The sequence below is a fragment of the Phyllostomus hastatus genome, unplaced genomic scaffold (genome assembly GCF_019186645.2).
Source record: "Phyllostomus hastatus isolate PE091 unplaced genomic scaffold, TTU_PhHast_1.1 phas_scaffold_93, whole genome shotgun sequence".
NCBI lineage: Eukaryota > Metazoa > Chordata > Mammalia > Chiroptera > Phyllostomidae > Phyllostomus > Phyllostomus hastatus.
This window is the reverse complement of record NW_025334042.1, coordinates 10,000,001-10,018,018: the sequence shown is the minus strand read 5'-3', so window position 1 is coordinate 10,018,018 and position 18,018 is coordinate 10,000,001. Positions and strand designations below refer to the sequence as shown.

The 18,018-nt window shown below is 40.4% G+C and overlaps 1 protein-coding gene across 1 annotated transcript in view; it reads right to left on the bottom strand.

Annotated features, from left to right (window-relative positions):
* The window catches only part of GNS (glucosamine (N-acetyl)-6-sulfatase), a 46,164-nt gene extending 31,031 nt beyond the window's left edge, over positions 1-15,133 (bottom strand). The window contains exons 1-7 of the mRNA XM_045829493.1: positions 14,800-15,133; positions 9,613-9,672; positions 6,459-6,665; positions 4,403-4,468; positions 3,877-3,975; positions 2,197-2,364; positions 521-603 (exon numbers count right to left, since the gene is read on the bottom strand). Coding sequence (XP_045685449.1) covers positions 521-603; positions 2,197-2,364; positions 3,877-3,975; positions 4,403-4,468; positions 6,459-6,665; positions 9,613-9,672; positions 14,800-14,979 — 863 coding nt within the window. The 5' untranslated portion in view covers positions 14,980-15,133. The remainder of the gene's footprint in view (positions 1-520; positions 604-2,196; positions 2,365-3,876; positions 3,976-4,402; positions 4,469-6,458; positions 6,666-9,612; positions 9,673-14,799) is intronic.
* Between the last annotated feature and the right edge of the window lie 2,885 nt (positions 15,134-18,018).

Sequence of the window (18,018 nt, the reverse complement as noted above, 5' to 3'; positions counted from 1 at the left end):
GACAACAAAGGTAAATATTTTGCTCTAGTCTAAGCCTTTGGATCTTATGCAAATATTGGGTGATTGATCTCTAACAAACTGACCTTTTCTTTAGATATAGGAAACTTTAAAAAAAAAAAAAAATCCAGGGGTGGAGACGGGAGGGAGTTGGGGAGGACTGGGGAAGTGGGCTGGGATGGGGGTAAAGGGCAGAAAACTGTACTTGAACAGTTAAAATAAAATAAAAGAAAAAAAGAAAAAAAATCCAATGGCTTCAGTTTGCAATGTTTTAACAAGTCATAAAAATGGATTAATCGGTCCTGGGATCCAAAAGTCATCTAACACCCAAATGTAAAGGAATCTTTGGCTGTTTCTAAGGCAAGAGACCGCCACCCGACCCCCTCAAAAAAAAAATCTCTCCCATCAACTTGTTTCCCTCTGATTTTGCCTCAATGATAACTATGTGGTACAGTTCCCTGTTCACAGGCTGATCTGTAGGGTCTGCAAAGACCACCTAGTTTGAGGAAGTAGCAGCTCTTACCTTTTTCTAAATGCATTATCTAAGAACTGTATTGAAGAATTAGTCATTGGGGTCTTGGCTTGCCTAATTAACCAGTGTTTGTTCTAAAATTAAAAGAAAAAAAATGTTAACACCAAGTCGTCCAAATAAACTGCTTTAGTAAATAATAGAAGGGATCATTTTATACTTCAGTAAAGAGGAACTGGAATCTATTTAAGCAACTTCAGACTTACCCCCCTCTCCATTTCTCTCCCCTGTGTTCTTAAAAAAAACTTCCCGTAGACTATCATGCATTGTTTACATTCTTCCTACCACTTTCTGAATGGCACTGAGCTCCTTTGTCAGTAGCATTAATGAGAGATGTAGACAAAGATATTGGGGAACTACTGGCTAAAAGGAGTTTAAACTTATAACTCTGAGTCTATGCTTTGGGTCTACTACCCAACCTAGAAAAGGGTAAACATTAAGTTTACCTTCTTTCAAGCTTTGCCTAATAAGTCAACATTTCATTATTCTCCATTTTCTTACCCAAGATATCAATCATCTTAAACTGTTGGGAAAACCCCGTCATAGCAATTTCCTAAACGTCACGTCCAAATCTGGAGGGTTCTTTTCATTTAAATAAAAAAATTACAATTTAAAAAAAAACAAAAACATTCCCATCTGCCATTAACTATCTTCTTCCTCCTTGTTCTTAAAACCCTAAGCTGCTATCTTCCAAACTCTGGTCCTCAAAGTGGTCTTCAGTTAGTGTTGGAGAAATGCTATACAGCACGTTGTCCTGTTGGATATTCACATTGAGAACATGAATAACTGAGAAATCCTGTCAGCAGAGTGGCTTGTTTAACCTAAAGTTTCTGCACTTACTTGATCAGGGGAACTCCTATCAATTTTTTTTTTTTTGGAACACAGTTTGACAATGGCCCTCTAGTTTAAAACTCAGCTCACTCAGTTTTAAAATCATACTTAACATGCTTACAACATTCCAGGCAACACACTACATGTTCCTATGTACTTTAATCCATACAGTAGCTGCATGAAAACTGGATGTTACCATCTTGCTCACTGTCGGGTCACTAAGCTGGAAGGTGGGAACGCTCAGTCAACCCCAAGAGTCATTCTTTCCACCACCTCACAAGCAATGAAGATTTCTGGATAACAGACTGGAGGCCTTCTGCATTTGAACCAGTGAACTGCCAATCCCCTGTGCCAGGGGACAGATAAGTGACTAACATAAATATTTAGGTTGTGGCCCTTAATTATGGTATACTCCCTGCTCTGGCTCTTTGCTTAACTTCCCTTCCCAATCATATTACACTGCATCACTCCTCTTCTTCCTGTGCCTCAGGCCTGGTGAAGCCTACCCAGAGGAGGTTGCCAAAGGCCCGGCCCAGCCCCAAACAACATGTCTCAGCCACTGTCAGGAAGAAGTTTTCATCAGGACAGCCTGTAGTCAAGAAAGATGCCATCTCTTTAATATTCCCTCTGGATTCTCTACCTGTTCACTGGATGAGTGGCAAGAACCTTATCTGTATTCCTACAGCCAGTTTATACTATCTATCCTACTAGAGATAGGTGTAATTACCTTTAAAAGTTATGGAAAGAAAACCCACTACATAGCTCAAAGGCTCTGTGACAAGTATATTATACATTTAACTATACTGAGTATAGCTAAATCCAAGGGTTAGAGAAGCTACCGTTCCATGGATGTTGAAGTTCTTGTTCCTTGGTGCAAAGACGTTCTGGAAGGTCTGCTGGTACTGAGGTGCGGCTGTCCAAGGCGAGTGAGGCGCTGGAGTGGAGATCATCATGAAGAACGGTTCAGAGTTGGACTTGTAGTCCAGGAAGTCCAAGGAGACATTAGCCTGACATATACAAAGATGTGTCATCTCCTAGGTACCCAACAGTTGCGGACTTGATAGATACATGTTCTCTGATGAACAGAAGGGACAGGGTCACACTGGCTTTGAACAAATCTCAGCACACAATCTACGTCATAGTCAAATGACAAGCATGCTGTTGGAATAAGTATTCGGCTTTTGGGCAATAGTTAAAATAAAAAACTGGAAAGCACACTGGTGTAAGAGGTAATTAAGATGTTGATGATTTTACAGGATCAAAAAACTGTTAGGCCTCCCACTGGAAAGAAATAGTAATTTGGCCATTTTACTATTAACTTACATTAATGCAATTCAGAGTGTATACATCTTGATGCCTTAAAGAATATAAAAATAATAAAATCTTTAAAAAAAAAGAATATAAAAATAGAGTCAATCTAATTCACAATAGTGGGAAAGGTGGATTAAATTACCTTAATCTCACAAAAATATGTAGAGAGCAGATATCATAAGTTATGTCCAAATAAATCACAACAGGTCTTTAATTGATACGGATTTACACTTGCTATTGGCTTATTTGGAGATGAAATATGAAAATGAAAGCATCCCACATACATATTATGTATTTAATTGTTCTAGTTGATTTATATCTTCATTTATTCCCAACATTAAACTCCAAGGGAACTGACTGCATCAGTGTGCTGTCACCACCCTGCCCACCCATTTCCTTTGGCTTTTGGGAGGCCCATGGCACCGCAACATGCCTGGCACACTCTGCCCAGGGGCCCCAACTCTGCACCCCTCCTGTCTGCGGCCTCTCCCCTGACCTGGACGGCTCACTCTCACCCTCTTCAGGGTTGTGCTTAAATGTTATCTAAGTGATTCCCCCACACCTGGCTTCAGTTCTCTAACTGATTATCATCTAACAAGGTAGTAAGTGAAGGTGTAAACACACACACACACACACACGCATAAAAAAATCTGCCACTAAAAAGTTACCTTTCACAGAATCAAGGCCTGTGCCCCATTTAGGGTCGAGCACCCACTATAGTGAGTGCTGAAACATTTGGTGAGGGAATGCTCCAGGGAGGGCTGTCATGAGAAACACCATAGACAGGGAAGTCCCAAATTCATCCCATTCTGGCATTTTTTATATATAAATACACAATACTGAAGAACTCCATACCCTGGTCAGCGCCCCCCCCATGATGAAGCTGTCATCTTGTAGCTTGTGAGAAAAACTGGGGTCAAGAGTAGGAACCTTACAAAGCAAAACCTCTTCAAGTGGTCTCTGTAGTCTCAGAGATGGCCTTTGAAAAAGGGATTTGCTGCTGGAATTTCAAGCACATTATCTGAGCGTGGCTTATATACAAAAACACTCTCAGGAGTTTTTAATCAGTTGGAAATAGTCTTTGACAGTTAGATTGAGTTGTTATTCATTCACGTTACCCAGCACGAACAAATACAACTAAAAGTTTTCTCAGCAAAGTCTTTAATCAAATGTGAGCCAAACCTGCAAGGATAGTGTCAGTAACTCACCAAAACATCTGTCAGGTAGTCCATACTATAGTTTTCACCATGCTTTCGAGCCTTCCCATTGATAGAGAGGGTATAATTATAGTATTTAGAATTCTTTTCCTATTACAGAGAGGAAAATAAAATTTATTACGACATCAGCAAACAAAATGAAAGTCGAAAACCATGCTAGGCTAACCTATACTCTGTTTAAATAGTGATAAGACATAAAAAAAGGTAATTACTCAAGTTACATTGAATTGGATTTTTTGACTACGGTTTTAATGAACTCCTAGCATAGTTTCAATAACACGTCCTACTTAAACAAACAAAAAAACAATAGGAGTGGATCAGGTAGAACAGCAAAATATGTTGCTAAACCCCCACAAAGGAATTACTCACAAATCAAAAGAATTTCCTTCAAGGAGATAAAAACAGTCGATCATAAAAGTAAACCAAGTTAGTCGATATCAGAGCCTAATCATAACGTAAACATATTTTGCACCTGTGGGGCTATGTGTAAGTGTCACTGAGTTCTACAATCACTCACCAAGGCATACCAGTAACTCCATCCCAGGGGAACGTGCTCCAACCCACCGGCATCCGGGGCTCCGTACTGAAAAGCAAGACAAGCAGGGCATCAGAAGTCCTTAGACATGACGAGGCCACAAAGAAACCGTCAACTTGTAGAATCTTGCAGATCAGTCCCTTAAACGTGGCAGGTGCTAGCTTCTTCCAAACACATAAATCAGCAAAAAATTAAAAATGCTATAATCCTAGTAGCTTCTGAAGCAGGAGTTGGCAAACTATGGGCCAAATCTAGCCTACCAACTATTTCATATGGCCACCAGGCTAAGAATTTTCCCCCCAACAATTAAAAAAATATAAAGACCAATCAAAAGAATATTTTGTGACATGTGACAGCTACATGAAATTGAAATTTCAGGGATGATAAAGCTTTACTGGAACACAGCCACACTCACTAGTTTGCGTAACGTCTAGGGCTGCTCTCATGCTACAATGGTAGAGGTGAACACTCACAACAGAGACATACGGCTTACGAAGCCTCAACTATTCACCTCTGGCCCTTCACAGAAAAAACCGCATGGCTGAGGCCACAGGGCTCATTGGCTGAGCTACTGGTGGCCTAGGCAGGGGTGTCAAACTGGGGGCCACACCAGCCTTGCAGTTGCCTTCAAAGGACCGAATGTGATTTTAGGACTGTCTAAATATAACTACTCCCGAACAGTTAAGTGAGAGCTCAGTGCTGTCGCTGGGCAGAAACAAGGTGCCGGGCGGATAAAACAAGGTGGAGGGCCAGATTCCGCCCACAGGCCTTGTGTTTGCCCCCTGTGGCTTAGACTGAATAGTCCGACTGACCCTGTCAGGGTCAGACTAGTCCCCTGTCGGACTAACAACAGGAGAAATAATGTAATGATGAGCTACTAGCCTATAATTTCAGTTGTCCTGCTGATGAAATCTACTTTTGGAGCTCAATTTTTCTGATGAGACGAGTCAGTGAAGAGACCACAGAATCATCCCATTCTATTTCAACGAAGTTTAATACTGCCCATTTAAGGCAGAATTTAATCCCTCAGAACTAAATCTTTGCCAATTTAAAGAATTTCTCCTAATTTTATACACACATTAGATGATCTTTAATATGCAAAGTAGTGTAAGTTCTCTTCATGATTCACAGCCTTAACCTAAGAACCTAGTACTAGTACTAATTTCTCATGATTCTTTTCAAATTGAGTCATCTTCCTTCAAACCCACACAGCTGAAAATTCCCCTAATTATTGTGGGAAGAGGGAGAAGTAAAAGAAACTTCAGATATTAAGTAAAAGAAACTTTCAGATATTAAGATCTCTAGCAAACACAGAGAAAATAGGTAAGAAAATGTACTTTTCCTCTTTGTCCTGAACGCCCAATTTTATTGTAAGAGATAACCCCAAACACTCTCAAATATACTATTTCCTGAAAGCTCAACCTCTGACTAAAAGCTAAGGCCAATGTGGTGGGTGTGAGGCCAGGAAACGTCGCCTTGGCAGGTCATGATGAGACATCTCCCCACAAGGGCCCCAGAGGCCCAGCACATGCACCACTCAGCCACCTGCCAGTGGCCTGACTATCCCCGGCTCCAGGTGCTTTCTCTTTACCACTGATCTGTCCACATTTTGTTCCCACTTTTCAGGTTAGGAAACAGATTAAGCAAAAGGTGTTGTAATTCAGGAAAGATACTAAGAGGAAAATATTCTTCATTGTGACCCCAGGAAAGGGGAATTGGAAACGAAGAGAACATGACATCCACATGATGAGGAGAAGTGAGTTAAAAAGGGAAGACGCCTCACAGAGCAGTAGTCCTGGGGTGACTTTTCAACAAATGCTTCTGAGACTATCTAAGAGAAAAAAAAAAAACCCTCAATACACATGATGTAAATATGTTCATGTACATTCCTATTTACGGGTTAGGATAAAACACATACCAAAAATGCCTTAATGCAACTTGAATGGATACTTATCAAAAAGCAATTAATGTGAATTATATTAATTCACATTTAAAAAGCTGTTTTTTTTTAAAGGAATAATGAGATCATTCAACATACCTCATTTAAGTATTTCCCTGCAAAAAAGGTTTGATAACCACACATTGATCTGAGAATTGCTGGGAAAGTATTCGGTTCTTGGATCTTCTGCCAAGACTTACTACTGCAGTTTCCCTCCAAAGTGTTGTTAACAACGTGATGATTATGTGGATACTTCCCTGTCAGGATACTGGCACGGCTTGGGCAGCAAAGAGCACTTGGCACATACTATAAAGGAGACAGAAGCAAAAGACACAAAGTTACACAAGAATGATGGATTTCTCATCATTTCTAAAGAGAGTAAAGAAAGCTGCTCAATAGTACTCTAACTTCAAATTTCTAGTTTCCCACGGAATATTTTCTTTATGCATGACACACTTTCGAGCTGCTTTAAGTAACACAGTGGAGACAGTAAAGCAGATTAAACAAACCAAGAGCAGAGATTTGCTTTCAGCTGGTTTCTTTCTACAGGGTAACATGTTATTCTAACCTCACCTCAAAGAATTACTTACATGCAAGGAGCACAGCATGTGGTGGGAGCTAGGTCTTAAACCAAAGATAAAGAATACTACTTGAATCTAATTAAGCTGAGAAGTAGAGCCTCATTTTCAGGCTGATCTGTAGCTTTATATAATTCCTGTATCACTTTATACATAGAACACAGATTTTTTTTCTACTTATGTTTCTATTACCTATTGTCACCCATAGACTTACCCCTTTCTACCCAATAATATTTGTGTAACTTTTAATCCATATCACCAAGGCATTTTTTAGAAGGGTAATACAACACTAGCTTGTACTTGCACACCAGCAGGGAAGGCTTGTTTGAGCACACCTCTGCATATCATCCCTTGTAAATACTTAGTATGTATTTGGCTTTTCATATTGGATTTGACACTTTAAAACACTGGTGAGGATGACCATTCTCCATATGTACACTGACCAATTGTGTTTATGTGAATATGTGTTCATGTGCTTTGCACATTTTTTTCATTCTGGGTGATTGTTGGCCTTGTTACATAAAATTTGAGTTAAGGAGGGATTCAATCATGTTGCAATACTTCCCATTTTTTGTGTTTGCCTTTTAATTTTGTTAGATGTTTGACTTTTGTTATTTTTACATTGGCAACTCTTTTAATTCTTTCTCTTTTTTGTTTCCTGACCTATTTTTTGGCCAATGCCACACTACTTGCTGTATCTTCATGTACATTTTAGTATCCTGCAGAGCAATTTCTTCCTCTAAAAAAAAAATCACCCTAATTGTTCTAACCTACTTATTATTCCAGATAACTTTGGAATCACTTAATGCAGCATAAAAAAATCTCATTGGGATTCTGATTAGAATAAACATTTTATAATCTTGTGTCTTCCTATAGAAAGTAATGTACATGTCTTCATAATAAGAATTTTTATTATATATAAAGTTCTGTAACTTTATAAAGGTTTTAAACAACCATACTGGCCACCACCACCTATTCCTAGAGTATTTATTTCCTGCTATAAAATGGGATTTCCCTCTTCCTGCCAAGTATTTCTCTAAGTAGTTATGGGAAGAAAGTTTTTTAAAGAATTTTTTCATTTCTATCTTACTAAATTCTATTAAAAAGTTTTCTAACAATTCTCCTGCTTTCTAGGTAGAAAATCCAAACAAGTGGAAATAATAATTTTGTCTTTTCCCAGTATTTTTACTTCTTAATTCCAAAAGACTTACGCCAGTGACTAGACAGTTCAGAATAATGTTAAGTGAGAGGTAGTATGTCTTTGTCTCATCCCTAACAGCAATGACCAAGTCTGTCACCTTAACCATAGGTGTGCTATTTGTTTGAAGTATTCATCATAAGGATGTATTCTTCCAAAAGTTTAATAAATTACCAGGAAAGGATGCTAAAATTTCAGAGGATTTGCAAGCATCTATTGAAATAAACATATAATTGGCCTTCTTTCAACTACCCATTCCATGTTGGTGGACAATATAACCACCACCAGGTCATACAGTCAGCCCTCTGTATCTGTGGGCTCTGCCACAGATTCGACCAACTGCGAACTGAAAATATTTGGAAAAGAAAAATTAAGTTGTTGCTGATGTAACCTGTGTAGTCAGATCTATGATGTGGCTGTATCCATACTGAACATGTGCAGACCTTTTTCTTGTTATTATTCCCTAAACAATACTGTGTAACTACGATTTACATAGCACTATATTATTTTAACACTATATTAAGTATTAAAAGCAATCTAGAGATGACTTAAAGTATACAGGAATATGTGCACAGGTTACATGCAAATTACTCTACCATTTCATTTAAAGGACCTGAGCATCCATGGATTTGGTATCTGAGGGGCGAGGGTGGTGGGGTGGCCCTGGAACCAATCCCTCAACGGGTATCAAGGGATAATTCTACTTACTGTAAGTCAGGCACCAACAGAAGTGCTTATTTTACATGTATCAATTCATTCAACCTCACAAAAACCCTGAGATACGTTTTAGTACCCCCATTTACAAATGTGGAAAACAAGGGCCAGAAAAGTTAATAACTTGCCCAAGGTCACACAACTAGGAAAGAGCAGAGAGCATTTAAAACCAGGCAATCTGGCTCCAGAGTCAGGGCTCTGAAGCACAGCACTGTGCTACTGCTCAATGGATTTCTCGATATTAAGCTAGGACACCACTCCCTTGTGTGTGTACATGGTTCTTTAGCTTGTTAGTATTTTGAGTCTTTGGATCTATGTTCAAATACACATATTTATGTTTTTTACACACACACACACAGTTACTGCTGGTTTGGTTTTGCTGCTATGACCTTTCTCAGGGTTGGCTATGAGGGTTAACTGGGCTTTGTCAAGCGGCCTGCAGGCTGTCACCACAGAATGCTTACACACCATGTATGTTATCTGTTTCTTACACTCCATCTTCACACCTCCAACAGTCAGGTCTGAAATAAAATTCTCTGAGCTGCAGATCAGACTGGCTTAGAAAATACCTGCAGCTGATCTTCAATTGGTGATATATAGTATTTCAATTAACTGACTTTATATCACATTATATAAAGTCCTTCCTTCACAGCAGGCATTTAACGAGGAAAAAAACCCCAGAGACTACCCAAAAGAAATTGATTCTTCTCAGAACATACATGCAATTAAAGTCTAACAAAATTAAATGAGCTTCAAAACTTACAGCACTGGAGAAAGTCATCCCCATCTCTCCAATGAGAGCCTTGGTTTTCTTTAGTGGTGTCTGTAAGGTAAATAATTATCTGTTAAACTGTTCCAAAAACTACAAAACACAATCCAAAATTCGTGGGGTTTTGCATCTTAACTCAACCTCTCATTCCCAACCAATCAGCTCCAGCTCACACTAAGAAACAGCCAAGACAGGGATTCTGGAATGAAACAAACGGGCTTAGTCAGCTCTTTCTCACGCAAAGGTTCGGCGTTTCATAATGCTTGCAGGAAGGGCAAGTTCACAGCCAATGGCTTTATTTTAGCAAGGCTGATGTGAATGTAATGGAATTGTATGCCCTTGTCTCATTTGTCACCAGCCCCCTTATGAGACTGGGCCCTTATCTCCATTAACTCATCTTTAGAAGCAGGATGTGGGAAATCATATAACAGGTGCCTTCTACCTTTTAAAATAGTTATAACACTTAGGTTCTGAAAGCCAGAGAGGCCCTGCAGCTCAGAGACTAACTCAAATGCCAGATATTCAGTTGGTGGAGCCAAGCCCAGATGCAGACTTTCGACTATAAACTCATGGTCCTCTGCATGAGACAAATCACCACCTCTGGTAAGGACTTGAACCAGGTGGTGAACAGGCATACACAGAACCCTGTCAAGCAAACGACTAGTCAGAAATTACTTTGTTTATATCCTTGCTTTTTAATCTTTTGTCTAAAATCTCAGACCCTGAATGGGGGGAAATTGGGACAACTGTAATTAAATTAAAAAAAAAATCTTAGACCCTGACAAGTACAGAGAATAATATCAAATCCTAGAGTGAGGGGAAAAATATGGAGCTGGTCATTCAAGTATAAGTAAAAAGGAACATAAATTTGAATAACCTTTATTCAGCAACAAAAAACATCAAAAAGGCTCATTTTAGTTGTATTATGAGAGTCAGTAAGCCCAAATTGAATGCAGCTTTAAGTGTATTTTGCGGTTTAATAATTCCTTAAAGATAATCCAAATATGTCACTGTGTTAACAAGACCCTCATTTTCAACATTGTGTAAATGACTTTCCCCATTGTTTTACATAGTAGAAAACCTAAGGAAACCATAACCTCAAAAGGATGAGAAGGCTTAACTTATTCAAGAGGAGCTTTGATAATTTCATGAGTAGGTGTATAACAGGTCCCCAGGAAACGCTAAAGATATATAAGGTCTGTGGTAACCTTCAGAAGCAATGTCACTAGCCATAATCTCCCATAACACATCACTGGGTGCTACCCTCAGGTACAGAACACTTGGCTGAATAAAACATTAGATGGATGAAGAATCTGAGCTGTAGTGAGGACATAGGGAAGAGAAACGAGAATGCCAAGTATAAGTGAGGAAAAGGAACATGTGAGTTGATTATATGGGACTTACTCATCTAATTGTCTGGTAAATATGCAGTTACTGAGGAATATCTGATTTATAGGGAGACTATACTGTATGATTATGAAATATTTGTTAAACACTTAATTTGTGCCAGGCACTGGTCTTGGCAATGGTGGACAAAAGATAGAAGGTCCCTGCTCTGATGATCTTTGTACTCTTGGGGACTTAAACAACTAACGGATAAATAAACAATCATTTTGGGCAGTGAAAAAGTGCTATGAAGGGGATAAACCAGGATGATGTGCTTACAGCTGGTGGGAGGAAAGGTGGAAAATACTTCAGATGGTAGGTCAAGAATGGCCTCTTTCAGGAGCTAACCAGTGCTGAGAGTCCCATGATAAGGAGTCAGCCACGCAAAGATCCAGGATAAGACGCTTACAGCAGTGCAGAGCAAGTAGAAAGGCTGCCAGACAAGGAAAGAGGCACATGTGAGGGACCGAAAGGCAGCCAGCGTGTCCGAAGCAGTGCAGTCACTGAAGTGGGAAATAGGATAAAACAAGGTCAGAGAGTTAGGCAGAAGCCAGAGGATGATGCAGGGCTGCACAGGAATTGAGAGTGTAGTGCAAGAGATTTATTTTAATAATCGTAATCATTAGACTACAAATAGTAGTACAAATGATAAGCATAAAATCCGTGCTTGGTCCAACAAGCCCCGATGAAGAGCCCACACTGCACTGAAGATATGTATGTGTGTCCATGATAACTAACATCGATCCTTAAGATCTAAGCAAAGCTGGTGGCTGGTGAGGTTAAGGCCATACAACGTTCTCTACGAAGAGCCAATCTTGTACTTACAAAGCAAAATCCTTTCCATAAAAACCCTGAGGAGGAGTCATTTATTTTCCTAACTACCATGTACACCAGGGCTTGGAAATAAAGTTTTGACAATTTTGATAATTCTATAGCTAACTTTTCCTTTTTCAATGGAAAACCACTTTGTTTTAAGTGAAGCAAAGGCACGAAGTGTTTAGTCTTCCCCTACATTTCATTATAGCTCCTTCCTTCACATCCTTGAAATTTTGAAAAAGTGACCAAGTGTCACTTTTTCTAGAGTGAATAATTTTAAAAAGAGCAACCTGTGAAGAACAGTATGGCCATCACACTGTAAATCACATTCAAATGAAATCAAGAAATAAATAGAAAGGAACAGATCCCTGGAGGGGGTGGGGGGCTAAAAGCAAAGTCTCACAGATGATACCTGCAACAAATACAATGAAATGTTAAAGACAATGCTACCACATAAAAGACTACTTCAGCCCTGGCTAGTGTGGCTCAGTGGTTTGAGTGCCCACCTGCAAACCAAAAGGTCGCTGGTTTGATTCCCAGTCAGGGCACATGTCTGGGTTGTGGGCCAGGTCCCTGGTTGAGGGCATGTGAGAGGCAACCAATCATGTTTCTCTCACACACTAATGTTTCTCTCCCTCTTTTTCTCCCTCCCTTCCCCTCTAAAAATAAAGAAAATTGTTAAAAAAAACAACAACAGACTATTTCAAAGATGAAAGATTCCATGTTAAACCACAATCACACAAGTATTATAATCCTTTGCCCTGATTTAATCTGGGGGATTGACTACTATCTATTTTGCTAACTATGGTGGCAATTCACAATCTTTTGGGGGGTCAGAGACCTCTCTTCCCCCACAAAAATGAAGATGTAAAGTCTTCAAAGTATATACACAAAGTATTACAAAGTATTAAGAAGTTCCATGACCCACTGGTGCTCCTAAATATCACCTGAAGAACCTCTGATCTATGGTATAAGTAACTATGCTGATGTGGGTATGTGGAATGACATCTGTCAGTCAGTATTATCACTGTGTTTTCGAACAGGAGAAAAGGCATGGGGCTCTGAGATCATAAGACACGAGGCTTGGTCTCTCCTTCCCTATATGAACCCTGGCCAAGTTCCTCAACTCCCTCGAAATTTTAGTTTCCTCTTATTTAAGGTAAGGACAATACCCACAGCAGAGGACACCTGCCATGACTGAAGCACGAGTACAAAACACTTCACACTCTGGCTCCAAGCAGACTCTCAAATGCTGTTATTGTCTTAGGTCTTCCCCTTTAAGTCCTATTTGACAACTAGTCATAAAATATTCTGGAAAAGCCTATAAGAGAAGCCACAATTCTCCTGAGTTGGAGCACTAAATTCAACTTGTTCCCTCCATTCAATTTTGGCTCTTCTCTCTAGTATTAACTGACACCTATAAAAAAGAATCTGCTATGGTTTAAAGAAGCAAAGGGGATTAACACGTTAAGGGGAAGAAACCTCAAATACGTATACACAGACCACATCTGTGGTCTAAAATATTAAATTCTGAACACATCTTATATTTAAGCAATGAATTCTGTTTTCAATAGACATGTGAAAGCTTTAGCTTTTAATTATGCTTTAATCACTAAACTATTAATTTTTTATAGAGGTGGCTTGCTTTTTCTGGATAAAATACTTCTCAAGAACACAAAACGTATTTTCTTTTTTAGAAAAACAAGGAGTTTTGTGAGGAGGGTAAGCATAGCTGTTGGAATGATGGAAAAAAAAAAACAAAGTAAAATCCAGGAGGGCAATTAAGTCCAGACTCTTCAATGTCAATGCGGCTGAGTAGAAATTAAAAGGCAATGAGGCATAAGTGGCAGGAAGTGTGGAGTCAAAACGCAAGCATCTTAAACGTCAGCTAGAAAAGATTCTCATACTTTTGAACACAGCTCTGAGTAAGAAATATTTTAATTTACAATGCAAAAAAATATGGATAAGCTTACTTTAACTGCCTGTACCTCAGATATTTTCTATTCTACACTATTCCATAGAAAAGTGAAAATGCTGGTAGTTACTCACTAAACTGATTTCACAACTCACTTATGGGCTGAAATCAGCAGGATGAAGGACACTGAGCTAGGGTGTTACCACACAGTAAAAGTTAGGAACCTCTTGTCTGACTTGTTTTCATAATCTCAGCATTTTGCTGAAAGCAATGAGAACTGAAAGGAAGAACACAATAAAGCACTGTGTTATTAGGCAATAAAGGCAAGCTACTTTTGGGGCTTGAGTAGAGGTTTGGGTGGATACTCCTGAGGGTCATAATCTAAGATAAAGAAGCAAAATTTGGGGAAAAAAATGAAGTCCCCCGACAACACTCACTTGATATAAAACAGACTATTAGTATTCAGTGCATCAGCCAGGTGTTCAATTAGGCTAATTGGATTTTCTTGATTCATGTGCCGCAGAGCACACCCTGAATAGTTCGACAACCTACCTACCAGAGTAGTTCACTTCAGCACTTATTTTATAAATATCAAGTACAGACACTGTACCCAGGGGCAAAGGCAGAGGTGGCCTAGGCCCTCACAAAGGGAGCTGGACTTGTCCTCTAATCCAAAAGATAATCAAGACTTGCATATTCTTAGCCAACACCTGTCGCTCATCGGTTCAGCCCATCCCTAACCAGCGTCCACCTGTGTCTGTGGAGCTAGTACCGCCAACTCCGCAGCAGTGAGGTCCAGACCAGAAGCTCTGTGTACCGCGTGTATGTGTCAATGTAGAAGAGGTGCTGGAGCGGGAAGAGGAAATGAGTCCTGAGACTCCTCAGACCTGCGTAAAGGGCCTGGCGTGGCAAAAGCAAACCTACACGAGTCAAGGCAGCCAGTTCACGAGCGAGTCAAGGCAGCCAGTTCACGAGCGCAGGGTGAGGACAGGAAAAGAGGGCAAGAAACCAGGGAGTCAGCCCCAAAGATAGAGGGGCGGAGCAGAAACAGAGACAGGAGTTACCATGCCGCCGAGCACTTCGTCCTGGTCGTCGGTGAGGAGCAGCACCACGTTGGGCCTCCGAGAGCCCGCCGCCACCCGGGAGACCCCCAGGCAGCAGCCCAGCAGAAGCAGTAGCGGTGTTAGGCTGCAGGAGAGCTGGTGACGCCGGGGCCCACCTGGGGCCAGAGGCAGAAGCCGCATGGCGGACAGGGCTCCGGGCGGGAGGCCCCCGGGACCGTGTGTTGGGACGCGCAGGTGGCTGAAGGGCGAGAAGCCGCAGGAGAAGAAGGTTGTACCGTGAAGGCCAGGAGCCGGAGTCAGGCGTTTTCTCCCCAGGCGCAATCACGTGAACCCGGCGGGGGCGGAGCACGCTGTGTGGTCACGCGGGCTGCCCAGGCGGGGTGGGGCTGCTGGGCGAAAGGGAGGGCCTGCGGGAGCCGGGGGGAGGGGAACCCGGAAGTGGGCGGAGCTGGTGAAGAATACCGCCCAACGCAGGATCTTGGCTTTCTTCAAGCTCGTGCTCCGGTTAACTTCTGGTGGAAGTATTTCTGAGCCCGTGGTGCAAAAATTAAAACTGAGCCAAGATAAGAAGAAAAGGAGGAGGGAATCAGCCAACAGCAATTAAGAGAAAGGACTATACTTACCAGTTAGTAAGATCAGCTGGTGGGCAAAGTCAGTTTACCTTGTTTAATCCCCAAAGCCAACGAACACTAATTGAGGACCCTTATATTTAATCGGTTTTACTTTTTTTTTGCGACTCAGCTCTTAAATTTGGAGCTGGATTCCAAGTCATCTCTCTATTCCCCATCTGTTAATAGTGGTTTAAACCAAACCAACAATTTGGGTATCCTGATGGCCTAATATTCCTCAGTGAATCTTCGACTATTTACCATGCTATTTCTTGGTGCATTTTTGAAAGCCCTCTTAGAAGATGTTGGAGGATGTGTACTTTGAACAAAAACAAAACCCCTGAAACATCATGGTCACACAAGCACATTAAGTACTCTTTAGGGGGAAAGTTCCATGAAACTAGGGCTCCAAACATTGCTGTGGTGACTCTTGAGCAGCTCAGCCATGCCCCTCTGCTGAAGTCCATGAAAACAAACACCCCTGGCAAGATGAGCTGTCAAGCCTCTGTCATTCCCAACTCAGAACAATATACTGAACCTCCTGGCTCCAACAAGGTGTATTTTCTCCAAGCTGGATCATCCCACACAAACAAGTCTTTCAAAACGTGTGAAAACACTATACCATAAGGTAAAAATAATTGTGAAAGTACTTCAAAATGTCATATATTTAACTCTAAGTCTTAGGCAAAAGAAGTGTTGCCCTAGTTTTCTACCTGGTGGCACATTCTGAACCAGCGAGTCAGAAGAAGGATCCCATGTAGAACCAGGTTGAGTTGAGGGAACAGAGATTAAGTTTAGTGAGGCTGAGGCAGCTGGAAGTTGTGTGGCAAAGTTTGAAAGAGGAGGTAGCTGTGTAGATGAGAAGTTCCATAAATCTGCATAGATATCCTTCTGAGACTTTGTTGAACACCAGGGTGTGTGTGCATAGGATGAAGGCACCATGAGGTAAGACAGTGATTGACTAAGAAATAGTAATTCTCAAAGGAGGTGATGTTTGAAAACCATCCAGTAGAGAAAGTCTTCCTTAATCACAAGGCGCATTCAGTTGAGAACCCAGAAAGGTTATACATTAGTAGTAGAGCTAAACCATCCTAAGTGAAAAGTACTGTACACCTATGATAACAAAGTCTTAAATACAAGTCTCAAAATATCGAGATGATCTGCAAGAACAATAACTTGCCTGCCAAAACAAGATCACCACTCTTTAAGGGAAGACTACAAAATCTAAATACTCAGTAATGTGAAATTCACAGTGTCCTGGATCTAATAGAAAAATGATTACACAGGCCCCCAAACAAGAGACTATGTACAATAACCAGGAGAAAAATCAGTCAATAGAAACAGATAATAAATGACAAAGATGAAGGAATTAACAAATTAAGGTGTTAAGACACCTACTATAACCGTATGTTATAATATAGTTTAACCAGATCTAAACTATGTAACCTACAGAACATATGATGGTTATATCATATCCATCTGTCCAATTGATGACATCATGCTGATCTGGCAGGATGAACAAGAGGCATGCTGGAATCTTCGATATGACACATTCTTTGGAGGTTGGGAGATAGACCTTATGAAAATTCAGGAACTTGGCACTTCAGTAAAGGATTTTAGGGGTCCAAGATGTGCCAGGACATTGCCTCCAGAGTAAAAACAAATTGCTATATCTTGCATTTTTTTGCTACAAAGAAGGAAGCACGGTGTTTGGTAGACTTTTTTGGTCTTCTGTATGCAACCCATCCTAACTAGGAACACTGCCTCAGCCCATACAGGGTAGCTCCCCCTTTTCTGCAGTTTTACTTTCAGCAGTTTCAGTTACCAACAGTGAAATGTGGTCAGCAAATATTAAATGGAGAAGTCCATTTAATGGGGAAATAAACAATTCACAAGTTTTAAATTGTGTGCCATCCTGAGTAGCTTGAAATCTCACACGAGTCCCCCTTTGCCCCACGTCGGGTGTGCATCCCTTTGACTAACTCACCAGCTGGTCATTTGGTAATTGTCTTGGTTATCAGATCTACTGTTGAGGTTTCACAGTGCTTGTACTGAAGTAACCCTAATTTTACTTAATAATGGTTCCAAAGCAGAAGAGCAGTGGTACTGGCAATTCAGACACGCCAAAGAGAAGCCGTAAAGTGCTTCCTTTAAGTGAAAAGATGTGTATAGGAAAAAACATAGAGATAGGGTTCGGTATTATTTCCAGTTTCAGACATCCATTGGGGGTCTTGGAATATGTCATGCCCCCCCTCCATAACAGGGGGACTACTGTACTGAGGGTTGCAAACGGCTGCAAGCTTTGAGTGGTGCCTGGAGGAAAAAAATGCTTTATTGCAGACAGGGCTGGCTACATAATCTGTGGGTTCCAGTGTGAAAGAAAAATGTGGGGCCCTTTGTTTTAAAAAAGCAGGAAAAAAATACCATGGAAACTACTAAAATATAAGGCCTTTTCTTTAAAAAATATATTACTTTCAAAATTCATGTTATAGTGATAATGAGTAACACCATAATCTTACAAAATACAAAAATATTCTGGTGCTATAATTTATATAATATAATAAATAATAGCACCATATTAATGTGATATCTTGATTGATTATGTGTTTTT